We start from the raw sequence: 25,917 nt of genomic DNA on the forward strand, positions 1-25,917 counted from the left end.
TTTTCTTCTTGCCAAAATCATGTGGAATGTTCTATATATATTATTTGTTATGCAGGTGGCTCTTGCTTTCCTTGACCAATTCTCCCCAACGTTAACCATAACATGATCACAGCATTTTTGGTAATTAGTCATCATATACCACTTTTGGTTCGTTCGTTTCATCATTCCACATAACTTTACAACCAATTCAATTACATGAGAACATGATGACATGTTTGATTATCAGAGTCGGAGAAATAATCATGAGTCGGAGAAAAGTTAAATATGAGAAGAAATTAATTATCAGTATTGATTCTAGAGGATTGATCCATAAACTCATTCGTAATCAAAATAAGTATTTTAGAATCAAAGTCATATTATAAAATGGGACATATACCAATTCCGATTCATTATATATATATATTTTTAGAATGAATTCCGATTCATTCATTATGATCTATTGAAAGCATGATTTTGAATACATTATAATCATTCTATTACATTACAAGTAAGTAAAACGTTTTCACAATTTATTAATGGGTGTTTAGATTCAAATTTTCATAATCAGTATTTATACAAGAATGGAAATGAAAAATTATAAGTGAATCGTCAAGTTTAATATTTCCAATCTTGGTGATGTATTTTCTACGAAATTTCATTTCCTTCATTTCCGAATATTCGGACACCGTTAACATTAGTGTTCCACACTTTCACCCACCTATACTATATAGTAATAGTTTTCTTTGCATATTGAGCCACACAATTCCAACACATTCTATGTATTTAGCCAAATAATACAGGTCTTTGTTCATTTACCAAGTTATTTTCCTGATTTTATTACTCTCGTAAAGGTAAAACGTAGGTTAAAAAACTTGTCAAAAGGGCAAAATGTCAAACCCGAAGTACAAAAGAACTGACCAAGACGGCAAGACTCCCCCACAATTTAGGGCATCCGCTCACAAAACGGACGGCGTACAATAGCGACAGCTAGGCTTCGTGCCAGACCATGTGGCATGTGATCAAGGTGGCTTCGCTTTTTCTCCTTGACCAAATCGCCACCACACCCAATAAAATATTCCCCCAACAAAAAATCACAAGCTTTCACTGCTCACGCAACCCTCGCGCCCCACCCTCCCGCTTACGTGTCGACTCCCACGGTCCGAAACCGCTCCGAATATTCTCTCTCGCACGTGCCGAGTTTTTTCTTGCGCGCCAAGTCGCGAGAGAAAAGCTGGAACCTTCACACAACACACATACCACGCCTCTCCGCCTAACCTCCAACCTCTTCGGATCCCCATATATACAACTTTCCTTTTCTTTCCTTTCTTTCTCTCATATAAACATCACTACGTTCTTACATAACCGCCGCTCTCCTTTTTCTCTCTCTCTCTCTCTCGCCGCCGCTGCGTTTTTGCTCTCGGTGATTTTTGACGGTGCAGATCTGACGCCGCCGGAGATGAAAGACCTCGGAATCCTCCAGAAGATCTCTAAACCTTTCCGTGCCTATCCTAGGCTCTCGAAGATTCTACTCGTCGTCGCCGTCAGGTACTGCTCTCTCTCTCTCTCTCTCTCTCTCTCTTTCATCTTCGTCGTTATTGATTTCTTTTAGTTCATGTAGCATTGTTAATTGCAATAAAATATGAAGGAGTTTGTTTAGTTTTTTTTATTTTTGACTATTCGTTTTGTAATATATTGCTATTTTTCATGCGGAACACTATGTGCTCTGTTTTTTTCTTCCGATTTTGTTGGAAGTTTCTGGAATCGGTTAGATCTCTGTAGAAAGTTGCAGCTCGAATTTGAAATTTTGATTACATTTTGCTTACTACGGTCTTAACATTGCAATTTTACGAGTCTAGCGTGGAATATACTGTGTGAGATTCTGTTGATGTAGTGTGGCTCTGTTTTGATTGCGTTTTCTTGCTGGAAATTGTGTTCTCTGCTTTGCTCCAATTTTGTGGGAAGTTTTTCGCATCAGTTAGATCCAATTTTGGTATACGTTTTAATTTTTGTGAGCATAAGACGTAATTGGAAAGATGTTAAATCATTCTGTGCTGGCAAAGAAGGTTCATTGCTGTATAGATGTGCTGTTTTTTTTGTTCCAATTTTGTTGGAAGCTTATGGAAATTGATCAGATCTATCGGAATTATTTCATGCTCAGTTGTTACTAAAACATTAATGTATGTTCTTCTAAATGTATGGAAATGGAATTCGTAGACTAAAAATTATGTGAGATATAGCATTGCATCGATGATTGCTCTGCTGTTTTATGGCGATCATGTCACCATCCTCAGATTCTGTGCATTGTATTACATAACATATGCGTGATACATGTTGTGACTACCTATTGGCTTATGTTAATTGCTTTGAGTTGCAGTGGTGGTGGCTATGTGGCTTATGCTCAGGCAAACTCAGACTCTGACCTGATCAGTAGTTCACCAGGTGCCGAAAGAAAGAAGGTGGTTGTACTTGGAACTGGGTGGGCTGGTACATCTTTCTTAAGGAGTCTGACAAATTCCTCATATGATGTTCAAGTTGTATCTCCTCGGAATTACTTTACGTTCACTCCTTTACTACCAAGTGTTACCTGTGGTACCGTGGAGCCTCGGAGCATTATTGAGCCAATTCGTAACATTGTTAGAAAGGTAATACTTTTGCTGTTCGCTTGTTTTTGCTGACTCCTTAATCTGTCGGAGTCTCTAGTTGACTACATGCCAGCAATATTTAATAATTTAATTTGATTAGACAGTGAAACTTTGAAGTTATGATAACCTGGAAGTTAGGTTCATATCCTGTGGATAGAATCCCGTTGCAATGCCATTTGGTTTCAGAATTCATTCATTTGTCACTTAACTTTGTTTCTTTCTTTTTGTGCAGAAAAAGATTGGGTTTCAATTCACTGAAGCTGAGTGTCTCAAGATTGATCCAAAAGAGAAGAAAATCTACTGCCGATCTAAACTAGAGGATGAGGAAAAAGAATTTGTTGTGGACTATGACTACCTTGTAATATCTGTGGGAGCCAGTGTTAATACCTTTAATACTCCTGGCGTGATGGAGCACTGCCATTTCTTGAAGGTGACATCCTCAGCAACCTTGTATATTCATTTATTGCAATACTGTAATTTTATCTCTTCTAAAATGAAGTTTCTCAGCTGATGGGAATTAATGTATGCATCTTTGTTACTGACTCTTCTTGGGATACTTACTATTTGCAGGAAGTAGAAGATGCTCAGAAGATACGAAAAACTGTTGTTGAATGCTTTGAAAAGGCAAGCCTGCCGACTGTCACTGATGAGGAGAAGGAGAGAATTCTTCATTTTGCCGTTGTTGGAGGTGGCCCAACTGGTGTGGAGTTTGCTGCAGAACTTCATGACTATGTGAATGAGGATTTAGGCGAATTATATCCTGAGGTCAAAGATAAAGTTAAAATTACACTTCTTGAGGCCGGAAATCATATTTTGAGTATGTAAGTATAGAATCTGGCTTAGATACTGCTATGCAGACTGTTGTTTCTTCTATGTTTATATTCCTGACTGCAGAAGCTTACTCATTGAAGTTCTCCCATGTATTTTCCAGGTTTGATAAAAGAATTACAGAGTTTGCTGAAGAAAAATTTCGCAGAGATGGTATTGATGTAAAAACTGGATCAATGGTTACCAAAGTAGACGATAAACAAATCACTACCAAAGAAATGAAAACTGGGAAAATTGAAACCATGCCCTATGGAATGGCTCTATGGTCAACCGGTATTGGATCGCGCCCTTTCATAAGGGATTTCATGAATCAAATTGGTCAGGTGTGGTAACCTCTGACATCTCATTGTTGCATTGTGTCTATCCATTCTACATAGTAATGACTAATCAAGAACCTTGAACAGGCTAATAGACGTGTGCTGGCAACTGATGAATGGTTACGAGTGGAGGGATGTGACAAAATCTATGCACTTGGTGATTGTGCCACAATCAATCAGCGAAAAGTCCAGGTAACTCATCTTGTTACTTTTCAATCTAAACTTTTATACCAACATTTCTGGAAACAATATATCAGCACTTTTATACCGAGGATAGCCACAACCAGAATCAATGCAGAGACAGTTGTCTTGATGTTGAATTATGGTAACCAAACTTTACAAACCTGTTATGTAACCGTGTTTTCTTATAACCATCAACTCATCAAGTCTACCCGTTATCAATTTAGTTGTAATGGTCTTTGATTCAACTTATCACTAATTTCTGCTCTTGTTTCTTATACCTATTGGCTTTATAGGAAGATATCTCTGCCATATTCAGTAAGGCAGACAAGGACAAATCAGGAACACTTACAGTTCAGGAATGGAAAGAAGTCATCAATGACATTTGTGAAAGATATCCTCAAGTGGATCTTTATTTGAAGAACAAGAACATGCGCAATATTGTTGATCTTTTGAAGGAAACAAAGGGTGCTAGTGCAACCGACACGGTGGAGCTGAACATTGAAGATTTCAAAACAGCTCTATCTAAAGTGGATTCCGAGATGAAAATGCTTCCAGCTACAGCCCAGGTATTGACATATTCATGACCATGTGGTTACTAGCTGTTGAAGGCATGCTGAGGTCTGTATATCTTATTTGCTTGTTAAATGAAATATCAGGTTGCAGCTCAAGAAGGTGCCTATCTTGCCAGTTGTTTCAACCGAATGGAAAAGTGTGAGAAATATCCAGAGGGTCCTCTCAGGTTTCGAGGAGAAGGTCGCCATCGGTTCCGTCCCTTCAGGTACAAATCAGTCTGTGTTTCTGCTGTGCATGTGTCTCTCTCTTTCTTCAATCATTGTTTGGAATTAGATGAGAGTCTGAAACAGAAGTAGGTTCAGTGTGCTTCTCATTTTTGTATCAAGACTCTTGGATCTTTGATACTTGAGTCACACTTCATTCAGGGTTAGAATTTTGTGCTTGATAGTTTTGTTTTCAATAATTATAAGTCGTGCAGGCTAGATATAATGTGCTAATATGTCTTTGATTATTCTTGAAAGGTATAAGCATCTTGGACAATTTGCTCCTCTGGGAGGTGAGCAAACAGCTGCTCAACTCCCTGTTCTTCCTGGTGATGGTGTGTCGATTGGCTACAGCTCCCAGTGGCTTTGGTATTCTGTTTATGCAAGGTATATATTAATCTGTTTGATCTCTTTGGGGCATGGTTGGAATGTCCATGATCTTGATGTTTCTGTTTGGTTCCTCTTTACCTTTCAGCAAACAAGTAAGCTGGCGCAACAGGGGAATGGTCATTTCAGACTGGGCAAGGCGTTTCATTTTCGGGAGGGATTCCAGTCAGATTTGAGAGGGAAGACATCATATTGACTATACGGTTCACACATTTACCACAGTTTTGGCAATAAACAAGTTTCTGTAGAATGAGGAATCAAGTAGTCTGACATCTGCTGCTTTTGATAAAACAACATTCCGTAGGGATTACAAGGTCCCCAATTTTGCTGGATGTAATTTATTCACACTCGTTCTTTATAGTCCTATCGGAGACGCCAAGTTTCTGTTGATGTTGTTTCTATAGGAAGTACTTTGATTCATTTGATTTATTGGAACGATTATCTTCTTTTGATAATGTTACACCAAAATAATTCTGTCGCTTAAGTCAGTTATGGAATGTTTGTATAGACCCTAAGCATTGACAATTGGGTTTCATCGGTTTTCTCTTCCTGTCAGCAAATATGAATTTCTTTCCCAAAAAGTTGTCCGACTTTTGCGAGCCCTATTATACGTTTCTGCCTGTTTTCTGTATTTATGATTGCTCTTCTTTGAACTATAAACACGTTGCCAAACTTCCGATCAGACGTTATCAGTGATACAGCCTGACATTGACTGTGCTACTCAGTATCTTTGTGCAAGCATGGCCAAACACTACATGACACGACGCGATTAAGTGTCATTGTTATATTATTTGTTGTAAAAAGGTTTGGCAAGTTAGCTCCAACCTAGACGAAAGTAAATGGTTAAGATTCTTATCGACCATGAGTCACAAACGCGATTAAATCTAACGTGTTAGATGTCATTTGAACACAATCATTTTGAGCGTGATGACATCATATGTTACATTTATGATTCAAATTCGGTACAATAATTTGATATCTTAAAGTTGTCTATCTTGTGTCAGTTTTTATGACGTTATCATTTTGATTGTTTTCTCGCCATTATGGGCCTTATGGGCTTTGTTTTTGTTGTTGATGTTAGAAAGAGTTAGGTTATATCATTTAATAGGCTTTGGTGATGAGATTTATTGTGTTGTGAGAGCCTAACGCTTGTAATATTTCACTTTAAATTTGTCTGAATCCGTGATTTTCACTCAAATTGTGGGACTATAACACACATTTTTTAAGATAGCTTGGATCAAATTTTGAGAACATTCACTTGAAAAAAACTAATTATAAACTTATCAATAAAATAAATAAATTGTGTTATAGAATCATAATAAGAAAGTGTCTCGACAAAGTTAGACATTATATATTTACCTTGCAGCTTGCAGCATTAGGTTTCATGGTTTCCAAGTCTACTAAATCTAATGGCTTTGTGCGCTCGTCCAAAAAAAAAAAAAGTCTACTGCAAGAGAGAAACCTATTATGCTGGTTCTGTCCCTCATGACTATTCATCAATATAACACAACTGCTTGTAACATGTTCAGTAAAAAGGCTTTTTTTTTCTTGAGCTCAATAAAATGGATGTTGAAAAGAATTGTTATGAAAAAATGACATAACTTGGAATATGTTCTTCAACATTCATTTATTTATTTATCAACATGAAAAATCCCATTGAACAGCAAAGCAAGGCAATTATGAATCAAATCAAGCTTATGCATTTACAGCCTCCAATGTCGGAATACTATTTAGCTCTGCCGAAGTGGCTAGATTAGCCGCACCCCTGAAGAGCAAGAATGCAAGGCTACCTATGCAGAAATAGATAAAACACCCCTGGCTGTGTGTCACAAACGAACCAAAATCTGTTCCCACTATGCATTGCCACCCTGCTCCATATGATTCATCGAAATCCTGCATCCAAAAACAAAAGCATCAAACTCAAATACACCCTGAGGTCTAATATTAGAGGATTCAATGAGGAAGAAGACGAGCTAATTAACCTTCTTTATGAATTGAGCTATTTCAGTAGGTTCAGTGACATCAAAGAGGTCAAGAGCCTTGGCAGCTAGTTGGAGTGCTTCTTGCTGCATTGTTTCAAGCATATCAGTCTCGTTTACTACTGCTTTTCCTTCTAACATGGCTGAAGGAGGAAACCTGCCGGGACTGGGAATTGCTTACTGCTGACTTGCTGAGTATAGCGATCAAAGAGCTCAAAAGTGGAAAAGGTAGCAGTACTGAATGATATGCAGGTTGTATTTCTAGTCCAGGTTTTGTGATCATCAGAGAATTCAATCACTGAAAGGGAATAAAGCACGGTGGTTCGGATACAGACTGGTGACTCTTCATGTATGAATGAGACATGAAAGATGCATTGCTTGTGAACTGGATCTTGTAACATGTATGATCAGTTCACGGCTCAGATTCTACGTACTGAGGGGGCATATTTAGTTCTTGGTCCACATTATCCTGGAGATGCAAGACGTTTGTGGTAGTATAAGCACGAAGTTACTAGTTCCTTTGATCAATCATTAATGTTGTGAGGTTGGTAATCAATTGTCTGTTTGCTTATACTTTGTATTCTAGCTTGCATTCTTGTTCTGTTGATCTAAAGTTCAAAGAGATTTAGCCTTCTCCTTGACTTGAGAATTTGATGATGAACAAATAAAAATGAAGATGAGCTCTAACATTGGGAAATGAAGTTTGAGTGTAGGAACAAGCTGGAGAGATGTACTTGAACCACATGATCACAGGCTGTGAAAAATGGCAAATGAAACAGAAAAATAATGTATTTACATATGATTCTTGTGATCAATAGCCAACCCAATTTGAGTGCCATCTTCACATAGCGAGTTTGATGGTGTTCACCAAATTAAATTTTCAGGAATCAGGATGTATCTATTCTAAATCGTGCATATGAGGGATACTATTTTCCTATTTTAGCAAAGGTCTTATATGATGTGAACTGGTTCTTTAAATAATCTACCAAGATGTTCAACTCCTCATGTCCTCCATAAACGTTAAAAAGAATACGGTTTATTGAGATAGTGGATGAAACTTAACAGAAAAGTTCTCATGTTTTGCAAAATTAATGAAGCAAATAGTTGGAGTCATGTGTTAGGACAAGACTTACATATTCCACAAAAATACATGGGTGGTTTAATATTATGGATTGTTAGATCTCGGTTATGTTGTAAGTATGAGTCATGTGTTAGAACAGATTTGTTTACATATTCTAATAAAACACATGAGTGGTTTAATATTATATTATATAAGCTGATCATATATATAAGTTCTATTGTCACAATGAGAAAAAGATAAAATGAGCTGTTTTAGCCTAAAAATTAGTCATTTAATGAAATAGAAATATGAGTTTTTCGTGTACTATCAAAACCTGAAAGAGAATCAAATCTCTACAAATAGACAATCAAATCTCTGAATATATATAAATAATAAGTACTATGTAATTTAGCTAACGTGTAAAATAAAACTGTGAGATTTCTCAAGTTTCTATTTTCATGCAAGCTAAAACTGAAGAGTGAAAAATTAATACCCCTTTCTTTCCCTCTAAGAATCTGATCCAATTGAATTTGCGTACTCATTTTTTCTTTTTACTTAATTATTGTCACTGCATTAACATTTGCTATTGCCACTATGTAACTGTAGTTGATATTGCTATTATGTAATTCTTTCTCTAGATCAATAATATAAAAAACTTGTGGATGAGAGAGATGAAGCGGCAAATAATTGGTCACTATGTAATTTTCTGATCTTCATCAGACCATAGTGTTATGTATAATTGGTACAAATATCGCACCATTCTTGTAGATGAGAGATGAATAGGTAAATAATTGGCCACAAATGGTGAAATCATAGACACATTTGTTTTTCTTAAAATAATGGGTTACTAAAACGTACAGGTTTGAGCGATGAGAGATGAAACGTAATGAAGATAGAACCCACAAAGGGTTGTGACATAGCAAAAGGTAGATAGAACCCACAAAGGGTTGTGACATAGCAAATGGTATTGACTTATATTATCATATATTTCATGATCTAACTATGTCTCTAAATTGATGATTTTGAGTTTGTGGGCAGTAACTTTGATCATAAAACGTAATGAAGTCACAAAATTGTAATGATGTGACCAAATCTCTACTTCATAATTATACTCAAAATGTGAGTCCTTATTCTCAGTTTATTCTATTCTATAGAATAGACATATTATCTAAATATAAAAGTCACAACTTCTTCTTCTCCTGTAAGTACATACACATTCTCATCGGAAAAAAAATACATACATATATCCCCTTTTGGTTCTTATAAAGTATAAACTTATGTACCGCGTTATCCCCGTCTCCCATGCACACTACATCAACTTCAATCATGATGGTTGGGAACTCTTTGTTTGTACGGTATATAATGAGTTTAGAAGAGTATATGGATGATGAAGGAATATGGGGTAGAAGAGTCTTGGACTGAAGTCATATACATTTCTCCCGCTAGATTGCTCTTTTCTAAATTGCATGGACTGATTGGGCTCTCTTCTACTCTTCTAGCCCAAGTCACGGCGTGCTTTGATCTTCGACCTCTTTTTTGTCCAAGATCACTTCCGCAAAGTCAACACCAACTTCAACGAACTTGTAATAGAGTAATTTTTCATGTAATAGAGTATAGCCATAGAGTGATTGCCCCCAAAATAAGATTTCCCTCAAACAATTTTTCATTTTCCAAATAAAAATAATAATTCCATTTTCATATTGTCAACGCGAGCACGTTCCTTCCTCCTCAAACCATTGACTTCCCGATGAGAGTGCAAGTTTTCTCAGCTTAAAACTCAAGGTTGCCCCCACTCTCTCTCTCTCTCTTCATATCAATTTAGGTGGCATCACTGGCATGAGATAAAATTGTCATTCTCTCTTGATATATGAAAGGTATTTATTTTTGTAAATGAAGCATGCGTGACTCCTATTTTTAATTGATAATTTACAAATCCATTAGCTTACAAAGGAATCCTCGTTTCTACTGATTTAAAAACCCTGCACTTGCTGAGTTGCTGGAATATCCATACACACAGAGATGCCCTCTCCATTTTCATTATAGTCACCACCCCCATCTTCCCTTCCTCGTCAACACTTCCCCGCACCTTACATTCTTGCCCCGCTGTTCATCCTTCCACATGAGAATGTCAACTTCAATTCCCAGACCTGGAACCAACACCGTCGGTCCCGACTTCGATGATGATATCATTGTTGAGATACTCTTAAAGCTACCGGCCAAATCCCTACTACGTTTTCGCTGCGTTTGCAAGTCATGGCGTGCTTTGATCTCCGACCCCTCTTTTGTCCGGAACCACCTTCGCAGAGTCAACACCAACCACTTCAACCTCCTTGTAGGAACCAGGTGGTTTTCCCAAGCTGATGTAATATCTAAGCAAGATGATGGTGGCATTGCAATCACAGAGCTTGATTATCCGGTAACGTTCTCCGATCCCGGTTGCTTTATGATCTATGGCTCTTGCAATGGCTTGGTGTGTGCAGGATTTGAAAACGGTAACATCATAATATGGAACCCTTTGACTAGAGAATTCAAGCAGCTACCGCAACCTGAAGGTGGTAGTACTCATCTCGAGGGTGATAGGTATGTAGCTCTTGCTGGATTCGGTTATGATTCCACCATAGAAGACTACAAGGTAATACGAGTTACTAGAGTATTTGATTATGATACCACCCTTCAGGTGTTTACACTCAAAACCGGGTCATGGAGGACCAATCTGGAGTTCAATCATATTAGGCTGAGATATTACAACACGCGTTCACAGACGCCGGGTTTCTTATTAAACGAAACCCTACATTGGGTTGCCAAATTAAGGGGGTCAGAGTATGAGGAAGGTACTATGGGAATAGTGACTATTGGTCTCGCGGACGAGAGGTTTCAGGTGATGGCTCTACTTCCCTGCCGTCATTCTAACTGCCCGATATCCAGTTCAATCGTGATGTCGGGAAATTCTTTACTTGTATCTCACGAGTTTAGTATATGGATGATGAAGGAATATGGAGTAGAAGAGTCTTGGACCGAAGTCATATACATTTACCCCGAGGATTTACCTCAAGGTTTCAGTTTTTACTTGGCACCTATATGCATTTTGGATAATGGGGAAGTTCTTCTGAATTGTAGAAAAGACTTGGGATTGTATGATCCGGAGAGAGAGAGATATAGAAATGTGATTTGGACTTGCGAGGTGCCTTGTCCTCTTTATGTGTCTTATGTTGAGACTTTAATTTCACCACAAAACGGCATTTGTGAAAGTATGTAACACCCATCTCTGTAAGCCTTTTATCTCCTTGAGTTTAAGGGATTTTCCCTTCTAAGTTTTGTTTGAATTTCGTAGGTGAAAATAACATAGCAAGCACACTGGAGAACAAGGGTGCAAGAATGGAGGTTTTGTCCTTCAACATACCAGCTCCTTCGGGTTGGAGTAAGAAAGGTACTCAATTTGTTATTTCCCTCGTACATTTCTATCGGTGTGGTAGCTACTTTCGCTTAATGCCCTTTTTTTTTCTTTTTTTGGAGAAAGAACTTTAGCTTAATGCCTTGATTCATGTTTATTTGTGGAAATTTAATTTGGTTTTACTCTGACATTTTGATTTGGTGAGTTTTATGGTAGAAAGTGATATATGGTATAGGGTATAGCTCTTGTAGCTAGTTGGGGTATGACTATCTGATCAGTGTGCCTCATTTTTTTGTTGAATTCAAACTTCTTTTATTCCTATAAAATTCTTCTCGTCCATTCTTAATTTATTTGATTATTTATGACTTCAATAAGAAAAGCTGATGAGCAAAAAGTCGCTCCTTATTTTGTTGAAATATGAAGAGATTTGAGTCTTACTAATTTAAGCTAACTGTTATAATATAATGACTTGTAGGTCGCAAGACAAAAAGAGGTAGATGGAGCCATCAACGTAGATCAAATTCAACACCTTGCCTAAATATTCATTCACAACTTGCACCTACCAACTCGAACGATCCCTCATCTTCATGATTTTAATAATTAAGATCGAATGATATATCACTGTTATGTATTGTTAAGAGCATTACCAATAATTTATATGCTGAAATTCTGTAACTTGATTACAGCTTGTTGCATATATGTATGTTTGGCCGGTTACAACCAAAGGTTGTGCAGAACGTGGATTTCTAGTAGTGCATTTCAATACTCACCTTTATAATATAGATTTATAAATATCAGAGCTTACTGTATACGTAGTACGTCATTAATTTGTTCTTAATTTCAGTATGGATAATCCCAAGAGATCAATAAATTAAAACGAACTATACTTTCCAACTAGGGATGAAGAAAAGTTATATAAAACAAAATCTAAGACTAATTCTAGTTTAGTACCATTGACATGGTTCTTTATAGATTCGAATATTATAATTTCTAGTTTAAGGTTGATTTCATCAAAAAGTTGTCATATATTGTAGTAAATTTGTTTTATTTTCTTGATCATTGTTTCCTTATAGGTGTACTATAAGGTGTATTACAAAAGAAAAAGTATAATAGAACTCTTTGCAAGTTCTCAAGATTCTTGAGAGAGACTGATATATAGGTTTACCAATCTTCCTGATGATGTTGCATGTCAAATTCTATCATTTGTCAGTTTTGATTCAACCCATGCAAATTACGTGTGGGATAAGTTTAGGTTGTTGAATCGTTTAGATAGGTTCATATTTCAACTTGGGAAGAAGAAGATACTCATCATTATATTTTAAACTTTCTCTGTCAAAGATCCAATGAATACGAAACTTTTATAAACCTATCAAAACAAGTCAACAACCTATAAGAGTATTTGTACCCGTTAGGCAAAGACAATTGCTGATTTGCCAATTGAATTGCCTCTACTAATTCACTATTAATCTGAAATTGGCAATTGCTTATCCCTTGTCTATGCACCAGTTGAAGGCAATTTGCCTACTAATGTACTATTCACATTTTATATTTGAATAATTCATTAATTGAAAATGTTAAACTTTGATGAAGGAAGAAGATGAGGAGGTAACCTTTGAAAGTTTTGGTGTGAGAAATTATAAAAAGAGGATGAGTATTTAGAGGAGTAGTTTTCTATTTTTTCTTTATTTATAAATAAATTTTTAAGTGAAAACAGGGAAAAAAAATAAGACTATCGTTGTTATTTAATTATAGTCACATGATTAAAATCTAATGGTTATAGTCAAAAAGCCGTTATAGTTTTTACAGTTGAAATAGAGTCTGACATTTGATAGACAACGGTTATTTCAGTGGGACCCATTGAATTATTCGAACAAATTAGTTACCAAAAATTGACAATCCAATTGCCTTAGCAATTTGAGTGAGGCCGGTCCCAATAATTGCCCGAGCGAAACTCAAGCGGTGTATTCCATCTTTTGTAGAAAGTGGATGGATCCCAGTAATTACCCATTAAATTACTCTAACGGTGCAAATGCTCTAAGCAGATAATTTTTTTTACTTTATTACTGTCACTGTCACTGTAGTAGCAGTTGATGTTGCTACTATGAAACTGCAGCTGCTATTGCTACTATCTAAGTCTTTCCTTGTATCTAATTTTCTAAAATTAAAAAATAGCTTATTTAATCTGGACCGTCAGATCAATTAGGGTTTTAATCTCAGCCATTGATTCGAGTATAAAAATAAGAGAGATGGGTTGACTCTGTCAAAACCCAAACTCGGGCGTTGACCTGATCCCAGACCAGTCTTTCTCTCCTCTCTCTCTTCATCTCTGGTGACCCACAATGGAGCGACGTTGTCCGACCACCGCTCGCTACCTGACCACCACCAAAACACTCATCTCCTTCTCTTCTATCTACCCCAACCTTCAAATCCTACATACAACCATCTTTGGAGGGGATCGACGTCATGAAGCCTCGGCTGTTTTCTGGTCATACCTCGAGATTCCGGCCACGATTCGGCAAATCAGTGGTATGGTTTTCATTCTCTCTCCCCCCCCCCCCCCTTTCTATTTTTATGTCCTTGTATGTTTGATTTGTACTTCTCAAATCAGCGAAGAAGGAAGACTGCTAGACTATGCTAGAATATTTCTCTAAGTTTCTGTATGAATGAATGATGATTTGAGAAGTACATATGACTGTCTTTATATAGTGAATATCTTGGTGAAACTTCTCTTCCAAAATGATGTGGGACTAGGTGCCCATGTTTGACTTTTCTTCTTCCTTTATAGATTTTGAATCCAAATTTACTTCTCCTTCTAAAATGATGTGGGACTAGGTGAACAAGTTTGACTTTTCTCTTTCTTTTTTGGACTTGGAATTCAAATTTACTTCTCCTTCCTTTTTTTACTTGGAATCCTATTTGCAAGGGAGATTATATTTTATTAAGTCATCAAACCAACAAAAATTAAATAAATAGGATATAAGATTAAACAATATACTCCCCTATTTAATTCCTCAAATCTTAGATGACAACTCATGATGAATTTCTTCCTTCAATTTCTCCTTTTTGACGTCAAGATCCTTAAGGGATTGACGTGATATATATCTCCTTTCTTGCACGGTAAGAAGGGATTCTTTGCTTTTTTCTGTATGATCTCTTATTTCTGCGATTTAGTCTTTTTTCTCAATTAAGCTCTTTATACCTCTAATATCACAAAATATATTAGAAGTAGCGTTATTATGAGAATATCATAGCTAAATAGTGTAGGAAACACATTATAAACGTAACACTTTGTGCTCATAACAAGGAGGCCGAGGAGCAATTGGGTTTTATTACAGTCATTGTCACTGTAGTAGCAGTTGATGTTGCTACTATGTAACTGCAACTGCTAAGGCTGGGCGTTCAGGCCTAAAAGCCCAGAAAAACAAAACAAAAAGCCTGATCGGTCCCTATCGGGCCGGTCCAAATTGGGAGGAGTTTGGTTCGGGCTATAGATCGGCCCGTTGACTTTCAGTTCGGTTCGGGCTCGCAACCTGCACCGAAAGCCCGTTTAAGCCCGAGACACACAATTTTTGCCACGCGTCAGCATCTTATATATTGGTCAATATAATTTTTTATTAAAAAAAAAACGATAAAACTAAAGAGTCTTCGACTCTTTTCTGGGTTTTCTCTGCACCTCTTACTCTCTCTCTCTTCTCTTCTAACACTTAAAGGCAAAACCCAAAAGAATATCTCGTTCTTATTCCTCCACAACATAGAGGTATTCATCGATTTTGATCTCACCCAAGTGCTTGTTTCTCTTTTTTGGTTTGTTATTCTTTGTGGGTTTCGTGGTTTTGGTTTAGATGCGCAGTAAAAGTTGTTCAATTTTGTGTGGATTTCTTGAAGTAATTGTTATTTCTATCATGTTTCGACTAATGGGTTTTAGACTTTTAGGATGATGTGGTGTAGTTCTTGATGGGTTTTGTATCAGTAGAAGAAAGATTGTTTAAATTGATGGGTGATGATGCTTGAATTGTAGGTTTGTAGCTTGAATTGGGGATTGTCTTATTGACCTGATTATTCGTTGGGTAGGGTTTTTCCTCTAGATTGTTTTCTTGATTTGAACATTATATTCGTCTTGATCTGCCTTTTGTATGTGAACTCAATAATTCAGTCTTAGAATCTAGAATAGAAGAAACTTTTCGGTGTTCAACTAGTATTAAATCTCTGTACATTGTCCACAAAGTGATCTTCCCTACCACTGTAATGGTTATTGGTTGTTACTATTAGAGTTGCAGATTCAAAAGTACTATTGATGTATTTTGATTTTCAATTTTATTTCACAGTTAAGATTGAATGCATGGAAAGATTGTATCTTATGGTATCCTTTATTGTAAAGCATTGTCAGGCATATATATCTAGAGCATTACAAAACATTAAGGAAGATGGATCTTGTATCCCAAGCATGTTAAGTGATAAGAAAAAGAAAAGAAAAAAAAAAGAAAGTTAACCGACCTCTTAGGTATTGAATTGTCACCTGTGTTGGTGTGAAGTGATAAAGAAAAAAAAAAGAAAGAAGAAGAGATTTATGGACTTGCAGAATGTGGTATTTCCTTTTTATGAGATTTATGGTCTAGGATTTGAATACCCTTCTTCTTTACAGTTTACTCTGTTTGAGGCGCACTTACTAAAAAATAATGCCATGTACTATAAATAGTGCCCTGTTATGGAACTTATACCTAATTCTTCTCCTATTTTGCGTCCTTTTCAGCCTCTGAAATGGGAACTCAAGCAAAAACCAGGAATTAGTCCTCCTCGTGGAGGGTTTAGGCCAGATGACCCCAACCAACAAATAGTTGCCGAGGAGGATATATTTGATGAGTATGGAGGTATTTATTTTTGGATTTAAGTTCATTCTGGAATACACATGTATATCTTGTGTCTTTGTCGTTCATGCAAAATAACTAGATTTCTACCTTCTTACTGTATATATGATGCACATAACACAATGTGATTAGGTCTAGTCACAATCTACACAATACATTGTCTACCTTCTTACTTTGTTAATTACTGAATGTTACAAACTGAAGAAGGTTGTTTGTTTTTTATTTTCAGACATTGATGTTTGTATTTCTTATTACCAATGTTCTAAAAGGAGCTAGGCGCTAGGCGGGCGGTAACTCACAGCCTAGAGCCTGGACAGCCTAGGCGAGGATTAGGCGGGGACTAAGCGATTTGTATTTTTTAAGATTTATTAATTAAAAAAATATATTTAATACAATTTAATATTTAAAAACGGTTAAATATAGATAAATTATTCAACATAATCTAGCTATACCCCTTTATAAAATAAATTATAACTAAAATTTAGCATAACTTCCTGTAAAAGTGAGCAACAACAACAATAAACATATACATTTCTAATTTTAAACACACAATTAACTCTTATACTCCCCACAATATAACAATCCCACCACAAAAAGAAAACAAAATTAGCCTGAGAGCTTAGCAGCCTAGGCGGGCAAGGTGGCATCTAGGCGGGCTAGGCGGGCTAGGCGGCATTTAGGCGAGCTAAGCGGCCGCTTAATCGCCCACAGCCTAGCACAAAGGCCTGGAAGAAAAGCGAGGCGGCTTGTTGCAGCTTGTTGCAGCCTAGAGCCTAGGCGGGGACTAGGCGGTCCTAGCGGGGCGTTTTAGAAGCTTGCTTATTACAGATACTTGGGAAGAACCTGTTTATAGTGTTGAGGGAGAAATGGGGAGCAAGAATGAACTCAGTAAAAGATTTGGGGCAAGAGATTTTGAGTCAAGTAGATGTCATGCTGATGTTGGTTGATGTCATTTTGAGTCAGATGATGTTGGTTTATCCATTTAGTTTCGTTGATCTGTAATAATTATGTTTGGTTATTGTTTGCTATGTTTTGTGTTGGACTATTGGGATTTGAATGATCCCATAATGAACTAATGAAGGGAAATGGGCTTAAAATGTATTGATTACAGTTGCACTGCAATAATCATGTTTGGGCCCGAAAATACCTGAAAGCCCGAAAAAAAGTTAAACGGGCCGGGCTCAGTCAGGCTTAAAAACTGAAAAGGCCCGACCCGATATTTTCAGGTTTCGGGTCTGGTTTTCTGAAAACCTGAACTGGCCCGACCCGAGCCCAGCCTTAGCATCTGCTATTGCTACTATGCAAGTCTTTCCTTGTATCTAATTTTCTGAAATAAAAAAATAGCTTATTTAATCTGGACCATCAGATCAATTAGGGTTTTAATCTTACCGTTGATTCGAGTATAAAAATGGGAGAGATGAGTTGACTATGTCAAAAGCCAAACTCAGGCGTTGACCCGAGCCCAGACCAGTTTCTCTCTCCTCTCTCTCTTCATCTCTGGTGACCCACGATGGAGCGACGCTGTCCGGCCACCACTCGCTACCTGACCACCACCAAAACACTCATCTCCTTCTCTTCTACCTACCCCAACCTTCAAATTCTACATACAACCATCTTTGGAGGGGATCGACGCCATGAAGCCTCGGCTGTTTTCTGGCCATACCTCGAGATTCCGGCCACGATTCGGCAAATCTGCGGTATGGTTTTCTTTCTCTCTCCCCCCTCTTCTATTCTATGTCCTTGTATGTTTGATTTGTACTTCTCAAATCAGCGGAGAAGGAAAACTGCTAGCCTATGCTAGAATATTTTTCTAAGTTTCTGCATAAATGAATGATGATTTGAGAAGTACATAAGGCGGTCTTTATATAGTGAATATCTTGGTGAAACTTCTCTTCCAAAATGATATGGGACTAGGTGCTCATGTTTGACTTTTCTCCTTCCTATATAGACTTGGAATCCAAATTTATTTCTCCTTCCAAAATGATGTGGCATTAGGTGAACAAGTTTGACTTTTCTTCTTCCTTTTGGACTTGGAATCCAAATTTCCTTTATAGACTTGGAATCCAAATTTATTTTTCCTTCCAAAATGATGTGGGACTAGGTGAACAAGTTTGACTTTTCTTCTTCCTTTTGGACTTGGAATCCAAATTTACTTCTCCTTCCTTTTTTTACTTGGAATCCTATTTGCAAGGGAGATTATATTTTATTAAGTCATCAAACCAATGAAAATTAAGATAAATAGGATATAAGATTAAACAAGATACTCCCCTATTTAATTTCTCAAATCTTAGATGACAACTCATGATGAATTTCTTCCTTAAATTTCTCATTTTTGACGTCAAGATCCTTATATATATATGATACATTTCACATGGAATTACATGAGTACTTTAAAACCACGTAGAAGACCTATGAGGTACAAAATTTTCACTATCTTTATCGTCTCTCTGTGTAGAGCCTTCAGTGTATTGTGAAGAATAGTCATTAAATGATACCTCACCTTTGTATGGGTCAAGGGGGGCTGACTGTGGGTTTCCATATTGGAAGTTATAGTAGGGATTGGACATCGCTTGACCTTAGCCATAACCATAATCATTGGAAGATTGTCCTTTCGACTGTGTCCATGAGTTATCACTTGATTGCACCCCATAAGGCATGGTATATACTAGATAAGACATTGCATGCAGATATATTAAAAAGGAATTAAGAAGTGTAGGTAAAAAGTTTTTTTATATTTTTATGGAAGTGTAAGTAAAAGTTAGTTGGGGATTAGACATTTACCTAATTTTTTCATGGTATATACTGGATAAGACATTGCATGCAGATATATTAAAAATGAATTAAGAAGTGTAGGTAAAAAGTTTTATTTTATTTTTATGGAAGTGTAGGTAAAAAGTTAGTTGGGGATTAGACATTTACCTAATTTTTTACTTTTCAGATTCTGAGAAAAAAAAAAAACAATATATATTATAAAGATACTAAAATAAACAAGTTGGATGGTTAGTAGGGTTGGTTAAGGTGTTAGCCTTGTACCAACCCAAGCAAGATTCTAATCCCCTTGGGTGCAAAATTTAATATTTTGCCATGCAAACTAGTCAAACATTTCGGCTGACCACTCTCACCACTGCCATTCAAATTTCGGTGGGAAAAGATTTCGGCAGGAAAATTTTCTACTGAATTTCAACAGTGTGATATAAATTCGCGAGTTTCGGACGAAAAATTCTGGGGAGGGAAAAATATTTCGCTGTGTGAGAAAAACGAAAATTTCGGTGATATTTTCTTGCACGGCGAGAAGGGCGAAAATTTTGATTTTTTCTTCCTTCGATCAACGTGATATCTCCTTTCTTGCACGGCAAGAAGGGCTTCTTTGCCTATTTCAGTATTTTTCTCTTATTTTCGTGATTTAACCTTCTTTTCTCAATTAAACTTTTTATGTCTCTAATATCACAAAACATATTAGAAATAACGTTATTATCAGAATATCATAACTAAATAGGGTAGGAAACACATTATAAACATAACATTTTGTGCTCATATCAAAGAGGCTGAGGAGCAATTGGGTTTTAGTACAGTCATTGTCACTGTAGTAGCAGTTGATGTTGCTACTATGTAACTGCAGTTGCTATTGCTACTATGTAAGTCTTTCCTCGTCTTGCCTACGCCGGCGTACTCCTCCATAATGCCGGTTAAAATTGTAACACCCCGTATCTAATTTTCTAAAATTAAAAAATAGCTTATTTAATCTGAATCATCGGATCAATTAGGGTTTTAATCTCAGCCGTTGATTCGAGTATAAAAATGGGAGAGATGGGTTGACTCTTTCAAAACTCAAACTCGGGCGTTAACCCGAGCCCAGACCAATCTCTCTCTCCTCTCTTTCTTCATCTCCGATGACCCATAATGGAGCGACGCTGTCCGGCCACTGCTCGCTACCCGACCACCACCAAAACACTCATCTCTTTCTCTTCTACCTACCCCAGCCTTCAAATCCTACATACAACCATCTTTGGAGGGGATCGACGCAATGAAGCCTCGGCTGTTTTCTGGCCATACCTCGAGATTCGGGCCACGATTCGGCAAATCAGCAGTATGGTTTTCTTTCTCTCTCCCTCCTTTTCTATTCTATGTCCTTGTATGTTTGATTTGTGCCATAATTCGAAAACCCTCTTTTCTCTGCCTTTTTTAAGTTTCGAGTTCGTTCTCTGGCTACCGGCGTTCTTCGGGTAGCGATCATCTGCAACTCCGACGTGCCTTGCAATATTCTTTTAGGGCCCAGATGCATCTCGGGAGGAATTGGAGGCAGCTGCTGTGATGTTGAGTCGAGGTAAAACTTCGTTTCTCAGCTGAGAAACTTCTGGGTTGGTGTTTGGACGAACATAAGTGAAAATCTGATTAGGAGGAGGCCGAGGAGCAATTAGGTTTTATTATAGTCATTATCACTGTAGTAGCAGTTGATGTTGCTACTACGTAACTGCAACTGCTATTGCTACTATGTAAGTCTTTCTCTAGATCGCTCGTCTTGCTGGTGCCAGCATACTCCTCCATGACACCGATTAAATTTGTAACACCCCGTATCTAATTTTATCAATTTACCGGGATTTCTATTAATTACTAAAAAATTTAACCGTGCTCGGTAACTTAGTAAGTTAACGCTTAAGTTTATTTTCGAGTTTTTCTCGAAATGTCAAATTCTTCTTTTAAGGCCCCAATGTCATAGTACGCGACGACACAAGTTCATCGATGTCTTCGAATTATTTTTCGGAGGTTCGAGCTATTTTCTATGATTTATCGAAGTTGTGGTAAAAAGAAAAAAATAATTTTCTGAAATTAAAAAATAACTCATTTAATTTGGTCCTTCGGATCAATTAGCGTTTTAATCTTAGTCGTTGATTCAAGTATAAAAAGGGGAAAGATGGGTTGACTCTGTCAAAACCCAAACTCGAGCGTTTACCCGAGCCCAAACCAGTCTCTCTCTCTCTCCTCTCTCTTGTTGTCTCCGGTGACCCACGATGGAGCGATGTTGTCCGGCCACCGCTCGCTATCCGGCCACCACCAAAACACTCATCTTCTTCTCTTCTACCTACCCTAACTTTCAAATCATATATACAACGGGATCAACGCCATGAAGCCTCAGTTGTTTTCCGGTCATACCTCAAGATTCCGGTCACGGTTCGGCAAATCAGCGGTATGGTTTTCTTTCTCTCTCCCTCCTCTTCTATTTTATGTCCTTGTATGTTTGATTTGTGCCCTAATTCGAAAACCCCCTTTTCTCTCCCTTTTCTGGGTTTCGAGTTCGATCTCCGGCGACCGGCGTTCTTCGTGCTTAAGCGATCATCTGCAACTCCGATGAGCCTTGCAATATTCTTTTGGGGCCCAGACAAGTCTCGGGAGGAATTGGAGGCAGCTGCTGTGATGTTGAGTCGAGGTAAAGCTTGGTTTCTCGGTTGAGGAACTTCTGGGTTGGTGTTTGGATGAACAGAAGTGAAAATCTGACTAGGAGGAGGCCGAAGAGCAATTGGGTTTTTGGTTTCAAGCAGATTGAAGGTGAGCCTTGTGCCTTGTTGTTTCTATGTTGGTTGTGGTTTTGAGAAATAGAAGTTTGGTTGCTAATCTAGGTGTTTTGGTTGCATGGGTGTCGAAAACTTGGTGTTTTGGAGAACACGGGGAAGCTATGGCCATTTTCCGACGAGTGGTCGAAATCCGGCAGAATGTTTCGGCAAGTCGCCGAATTCCAGCAAAGGCAGTTTTTTGAAATGTACGTTATATCCAGCACCATCCAAAACTGTCGTTCTTTTCTCTCTGCGACTCCCATGGACAACAACGAAGACAACGTTTTTCTCTTCGATATAGTTGTGAGCATAGGTTTCACCTTCTGCCTCAGCTATGTCAAAGCCCTTGCCCTTCATCACCCTCATCGTCGGTTTGTTGACTTTGGGCTCCTCTGCGCCTTTGGAACATTTGTTTACGTACGACCCATGCAAATCACGCGTGGGATAGGTTTAGTAGCGATGTTGAATTGTTTGGCTATGTTCATGCTTCAGCGTGGGTAAGAGATACTCATCATTGTATTTTGCACTTTCTTTGTCAAAGATCCAATGAATTCAAAACTTGTTTATAAACCTATCTAAACAATCTAACAACCTATAAGTAGATAAGTTTTTTTTTAACTTGATTATTGTCACTGCATTTGAAGTTGATATTGTTACTATGTACTTTACAGTAAATAGTAGAAAACAGAGTGATTGTCCCAAAAATAACATTTCCAGATAATTTTTCTAGCTTAAGGTTCAATCATTTCAGATGTATAGGGAATCTGGAAAAAAAATTCAGTCACAACAGAGATAAATTTTTGAAACAGTAACATGTCAAAATTCATTTTCTACTTTTAAGCAAAAAAAAAACAAGATAAAGGAACAATCCCAAAGCATAGCCCAAAAAATAAGACTGAACAAGTTTCTTAAAGCAAGATAACATTCAAATTTACCCGAGAGCAGTGCGACTCTCTTCCATTCCCATATCTAAATAATATAAGCCATATGTGGCTCATAGCTCTCTATAAGGAAGAAATGGAGTCATTCTACGAGCATTTCATTTATCTTTTATGCTTAATTTCAATTACTTTTTACATTTACAAATTACAAATATTAGAGTCTATTTAGAGGCATTTTGTGTTAGGACTTTGTTGAAAATGTAACTGCAATTCATGCTTTAGTGTTTCTACTGGGTTTACAAAGCTGTTGAGGGTGCTAGTTCTTGATGAGTAAGTCCATCAATTACTTCACTTTATGTTCTTGGTTTACATTTTGGATGAACCCCTTTAGCTGCTTAGTAGTTATTTTGGTTCAGTTGAGTAACATTGACATGGTTCTTTATAGATTTGAAGATTATGGTTTTTAGTCTAGGGTTCATTTCACTAAAAAGTTGTCATATATTGTAATAATTTTGTTTTATGTTCTTAATCATGGTTTCCTTGTAGATGTACTGTAATGTGTAATATAAAGGAAAACGTGTCATGAAACTCTTTGCAAGTTCTTGAACTTCTCGAGAGAGACTGATAGATAGGTTTACTAATCAACCTGATGATATTGCATGTCAAATTCTATCATTTGTCAGTTTTAGAGACAGTGTTTGTGTGAAATGCGTGTTCAAAATATATAAAAGTTTTATTTAGACGGTCTAAACTTGGATTTTAATTCGGCCAAAACCAAAAACCTTCCAACTTACAACTTGATATGCAAATTATTCACAAGTTTGTATATGCATGGTAACTTGGTTTGAAGAGTGGAGAACCTGAGTGTAAGAAATGGAGGTCTTGTCCATAGCGCTCCTCCGGGTTGGAGTAGGCAGCAGGTTATTTTGCCTCTCATTTGCTTCACGTTACTTTTCTCGATATATGTACACTCTAATCCGCATGCTATTTGTTTAGGCTGGTTAACCATATCGGGTTTTAGACCATGTTGTCCCTTCCATGATCTCATCACACATCATTCTCTTGTAAACGGAAACTTTTTAGTCTACATGTTTCTTATATATCATGGCTATTTTTTAGTCTACATGTTTCTTATATATCATGGCTATTTCTCAAGATCATTGGCTATTGATGTATACCTTATACCAATGCATGAATTTCATAAACACGTCCTTTGTGCCGGTGCTCGATTGACCGGTGATCAATCTCCATTTCGTATGCTACAGGAAAATAAGGATACTCATAGATCAGAAACAAGAATTTGGGGTTTCCCATATGGCCATATGCGGCTAATTACAACTGAGATTGCAAGCTAGGGTCAGCTTCTGTAGAACACAAAAAGCAAAGATTAGACGGTTTTGATTTCCAGATAATTAATATGAATGTGAAACACATTTGAATCCCTTAAGGAATCATAGATTGACATACACCAAATTCATACAACTTCATCAAGCAATGTCTTTTGTCTTATTCTTAGGTACACACATCTTCATTATGGGTAATGTTTATGTACCCGTCGTTGGAGTAGATCTGATTCAGCATGCCCTGTTTGTTATATATATGTACTTTTATCTTCGAAGCTAAGATATATGTCGAAGCTGTGGATGCTTGTAGCTAGCTGTATTGCATTTCACTTCTTCCCTACTCAAAGGTGTCCCCAACCATCACTTTCGAGCTTGTGCACCCGAATAGCGATTTCTACCTAACACTTCAAGAGCAACCACCAGCCCCAGAACAGAACATCATAAACTTCCAAGTAGGATCTTAGGCAAACGTGTGTAGTTAATACTTAATAGTAAGTACGCAAATCCTTTACTGAGATGAACAAGCCCGCACTTCAACTCGTACTGCTTTCTTTGAGTTATACTTGTGTGTGTTGTGTCTAATCGAGACAATTTTCGAACACTTCTTCTTCTCTCTCTAATCGCATGCAAGCTACCTCTTTCAAAAATTATAACAATCCAGCATAAAGAAACATGCATGAAGTTACTCAATACTTGGCTATATATACGCACACATATATTCGAGTGGGGGATTAGCTTACACTCCCACTACTCCCTTGCTCCACCCTACTTTGCAGGAGGAGCAATGTTGGATGAATTGAAGTCACCAAAAATCAACACAATGATCATGATTCCATGTTCATCCCATATAATTTACCCAAAGCAACCACCAAAGCCTTCTGTGTATCTCATAGTTGTGTAGATCTTAACACAGCAAAAGCTTACTCATGCTTCATTTCATACAAGCTAGGAATGGGAGTGGTGCATGATCAGGCTACTAAATTATGGGGTCCCTGAAGTCGGCAGTATATAGACATGGATTCAATTATGCTAAGTATGTAAGATATGGGTTGCGATCATGTGGAGAATGAATTATGGTTAAGGGACAAAATCTGCAATTGATTATTGCTCATTCCCTGATGGGATTGGCCTGCGAGATCCATCGAGTACAGAAAGTTTCAATAGATTTGGAGACCCAAAAGGAGTTTATATTCTCAGAATCGATTTCCCCACATATGTATGATCAACAAGAACAAATACAGGGCAATAATCCGTGACTTGAAGAAGTATGATATCCGTTTTGTCATGTTATAGGACACAGCACTAGAACACAGTTAGACACCCACTCATACCATGAATCTTGACTTTATTTTAATTCCATCCCATTTGTCATATTCTAGGGTTTTGGATGCACGCCTAGCTGAGAATCCTCTGTAGTAAAAGAATCAACAAGAAAAGACAAAGTCATATTCATGTCGATAACACAATTAAAGACGATGATTATTAAATTCATGTTAAAAAATCATCTTCAAAGAAGTAAAAGTTCATGTTAAAAAATGTATCTTCAAAGAATAATTAAATTGTAAGCTTAACTATTATTTGATGATCTAATTAAATTGTACGTAACATAATACGGTTTGTAGATGTTGATGAAAGTGTGATTAGTCACTTTTCAAAGTTACTTTCTGTAACTCTCTCATTTGCATCTCAATCTTGTTATGCAAGCATGGTCAATACACATTACTTTCAAGCTGCTTT

General features: G+C 37.2%; 2 protein-coding genes across 2 annotated transcripts in view; both read left to right on the forward strand.

The window, feature by feature from the left end:
* The window catches only part of LOC101310880, a 1,534,871-nt gene that overhangs the window by 1,299,227 nt on the left and 209,727 nt on the right, over window positions 1–25,917 (forward strand). The gene's annotated exons all lie outside the window — the stretch shown is intronic.
* Window positions 1,228–5,683, forward strand: LOC101307670 (NAD(P)H dehydrogenase B2, mitochondrial-like). The gene is made up of 10 exons (XM_004293456.1): window positions 1,228–1,524; window positions 2,354–2,621; window positions 2,854–3,051; window positions 3,192–3,442; window positions 3,553–3,772; window positions 3,854–3,958; window positions 4,243–4,515; window positions 4,606–4,727; window positions 4,984–5,112; window positions 5,201–5,683. Exons 1-10 carry the CDS (start codon window positions 1,436–1,438, stop codon window positions 5,286–5,288), a joined length of 1,743 nt encoding a protein of 580 aa, XP_004293504.1. The 5' UTR covers window positions 1,228–1,435; the 3' UTR covers window positions 5,289–5,683.

This window comes from Fragaria vesca, linkage group LG3 (assembly GCF_000184155.1).
Source record: "Fragaria vesca subsp. vesca linkage group LG3, FraVesHawaii_1.0, whole genome shotgun sequence".
Lineage (NCBI taxonomy): Eukaryota > Viridiplantae > Streptophyta > Magnoliopsida > Rosales > Rosaceae > Fragaria > Fragaria vesca.

Excerpts from the sequence above, each read along its gene's own strand:
- LOC101307670 (XM_004293456.1), top strand. The coding sequence starts at position 1,436 with ATGAAAGACCTCGGAATCCTCCAGAAGATCTCTAAACCTTTCCGTGCC. Across the intron at positions 2,622-2,853 it reads TTCGTAACATTGTTAGAAAG|AAAAAGATTGGGTTTCAATT; the intron begins GTAATACTTTTG and ends CTTTTTGTGCAG. Across the intron at positions 4,516-4,605 it reads TGCTTCCAGCTACAGCCCAG|GTTGCAGCTCAAGAAGGTGC; the intron begins GTATTGACATAT and ends ATGAAATATCAG.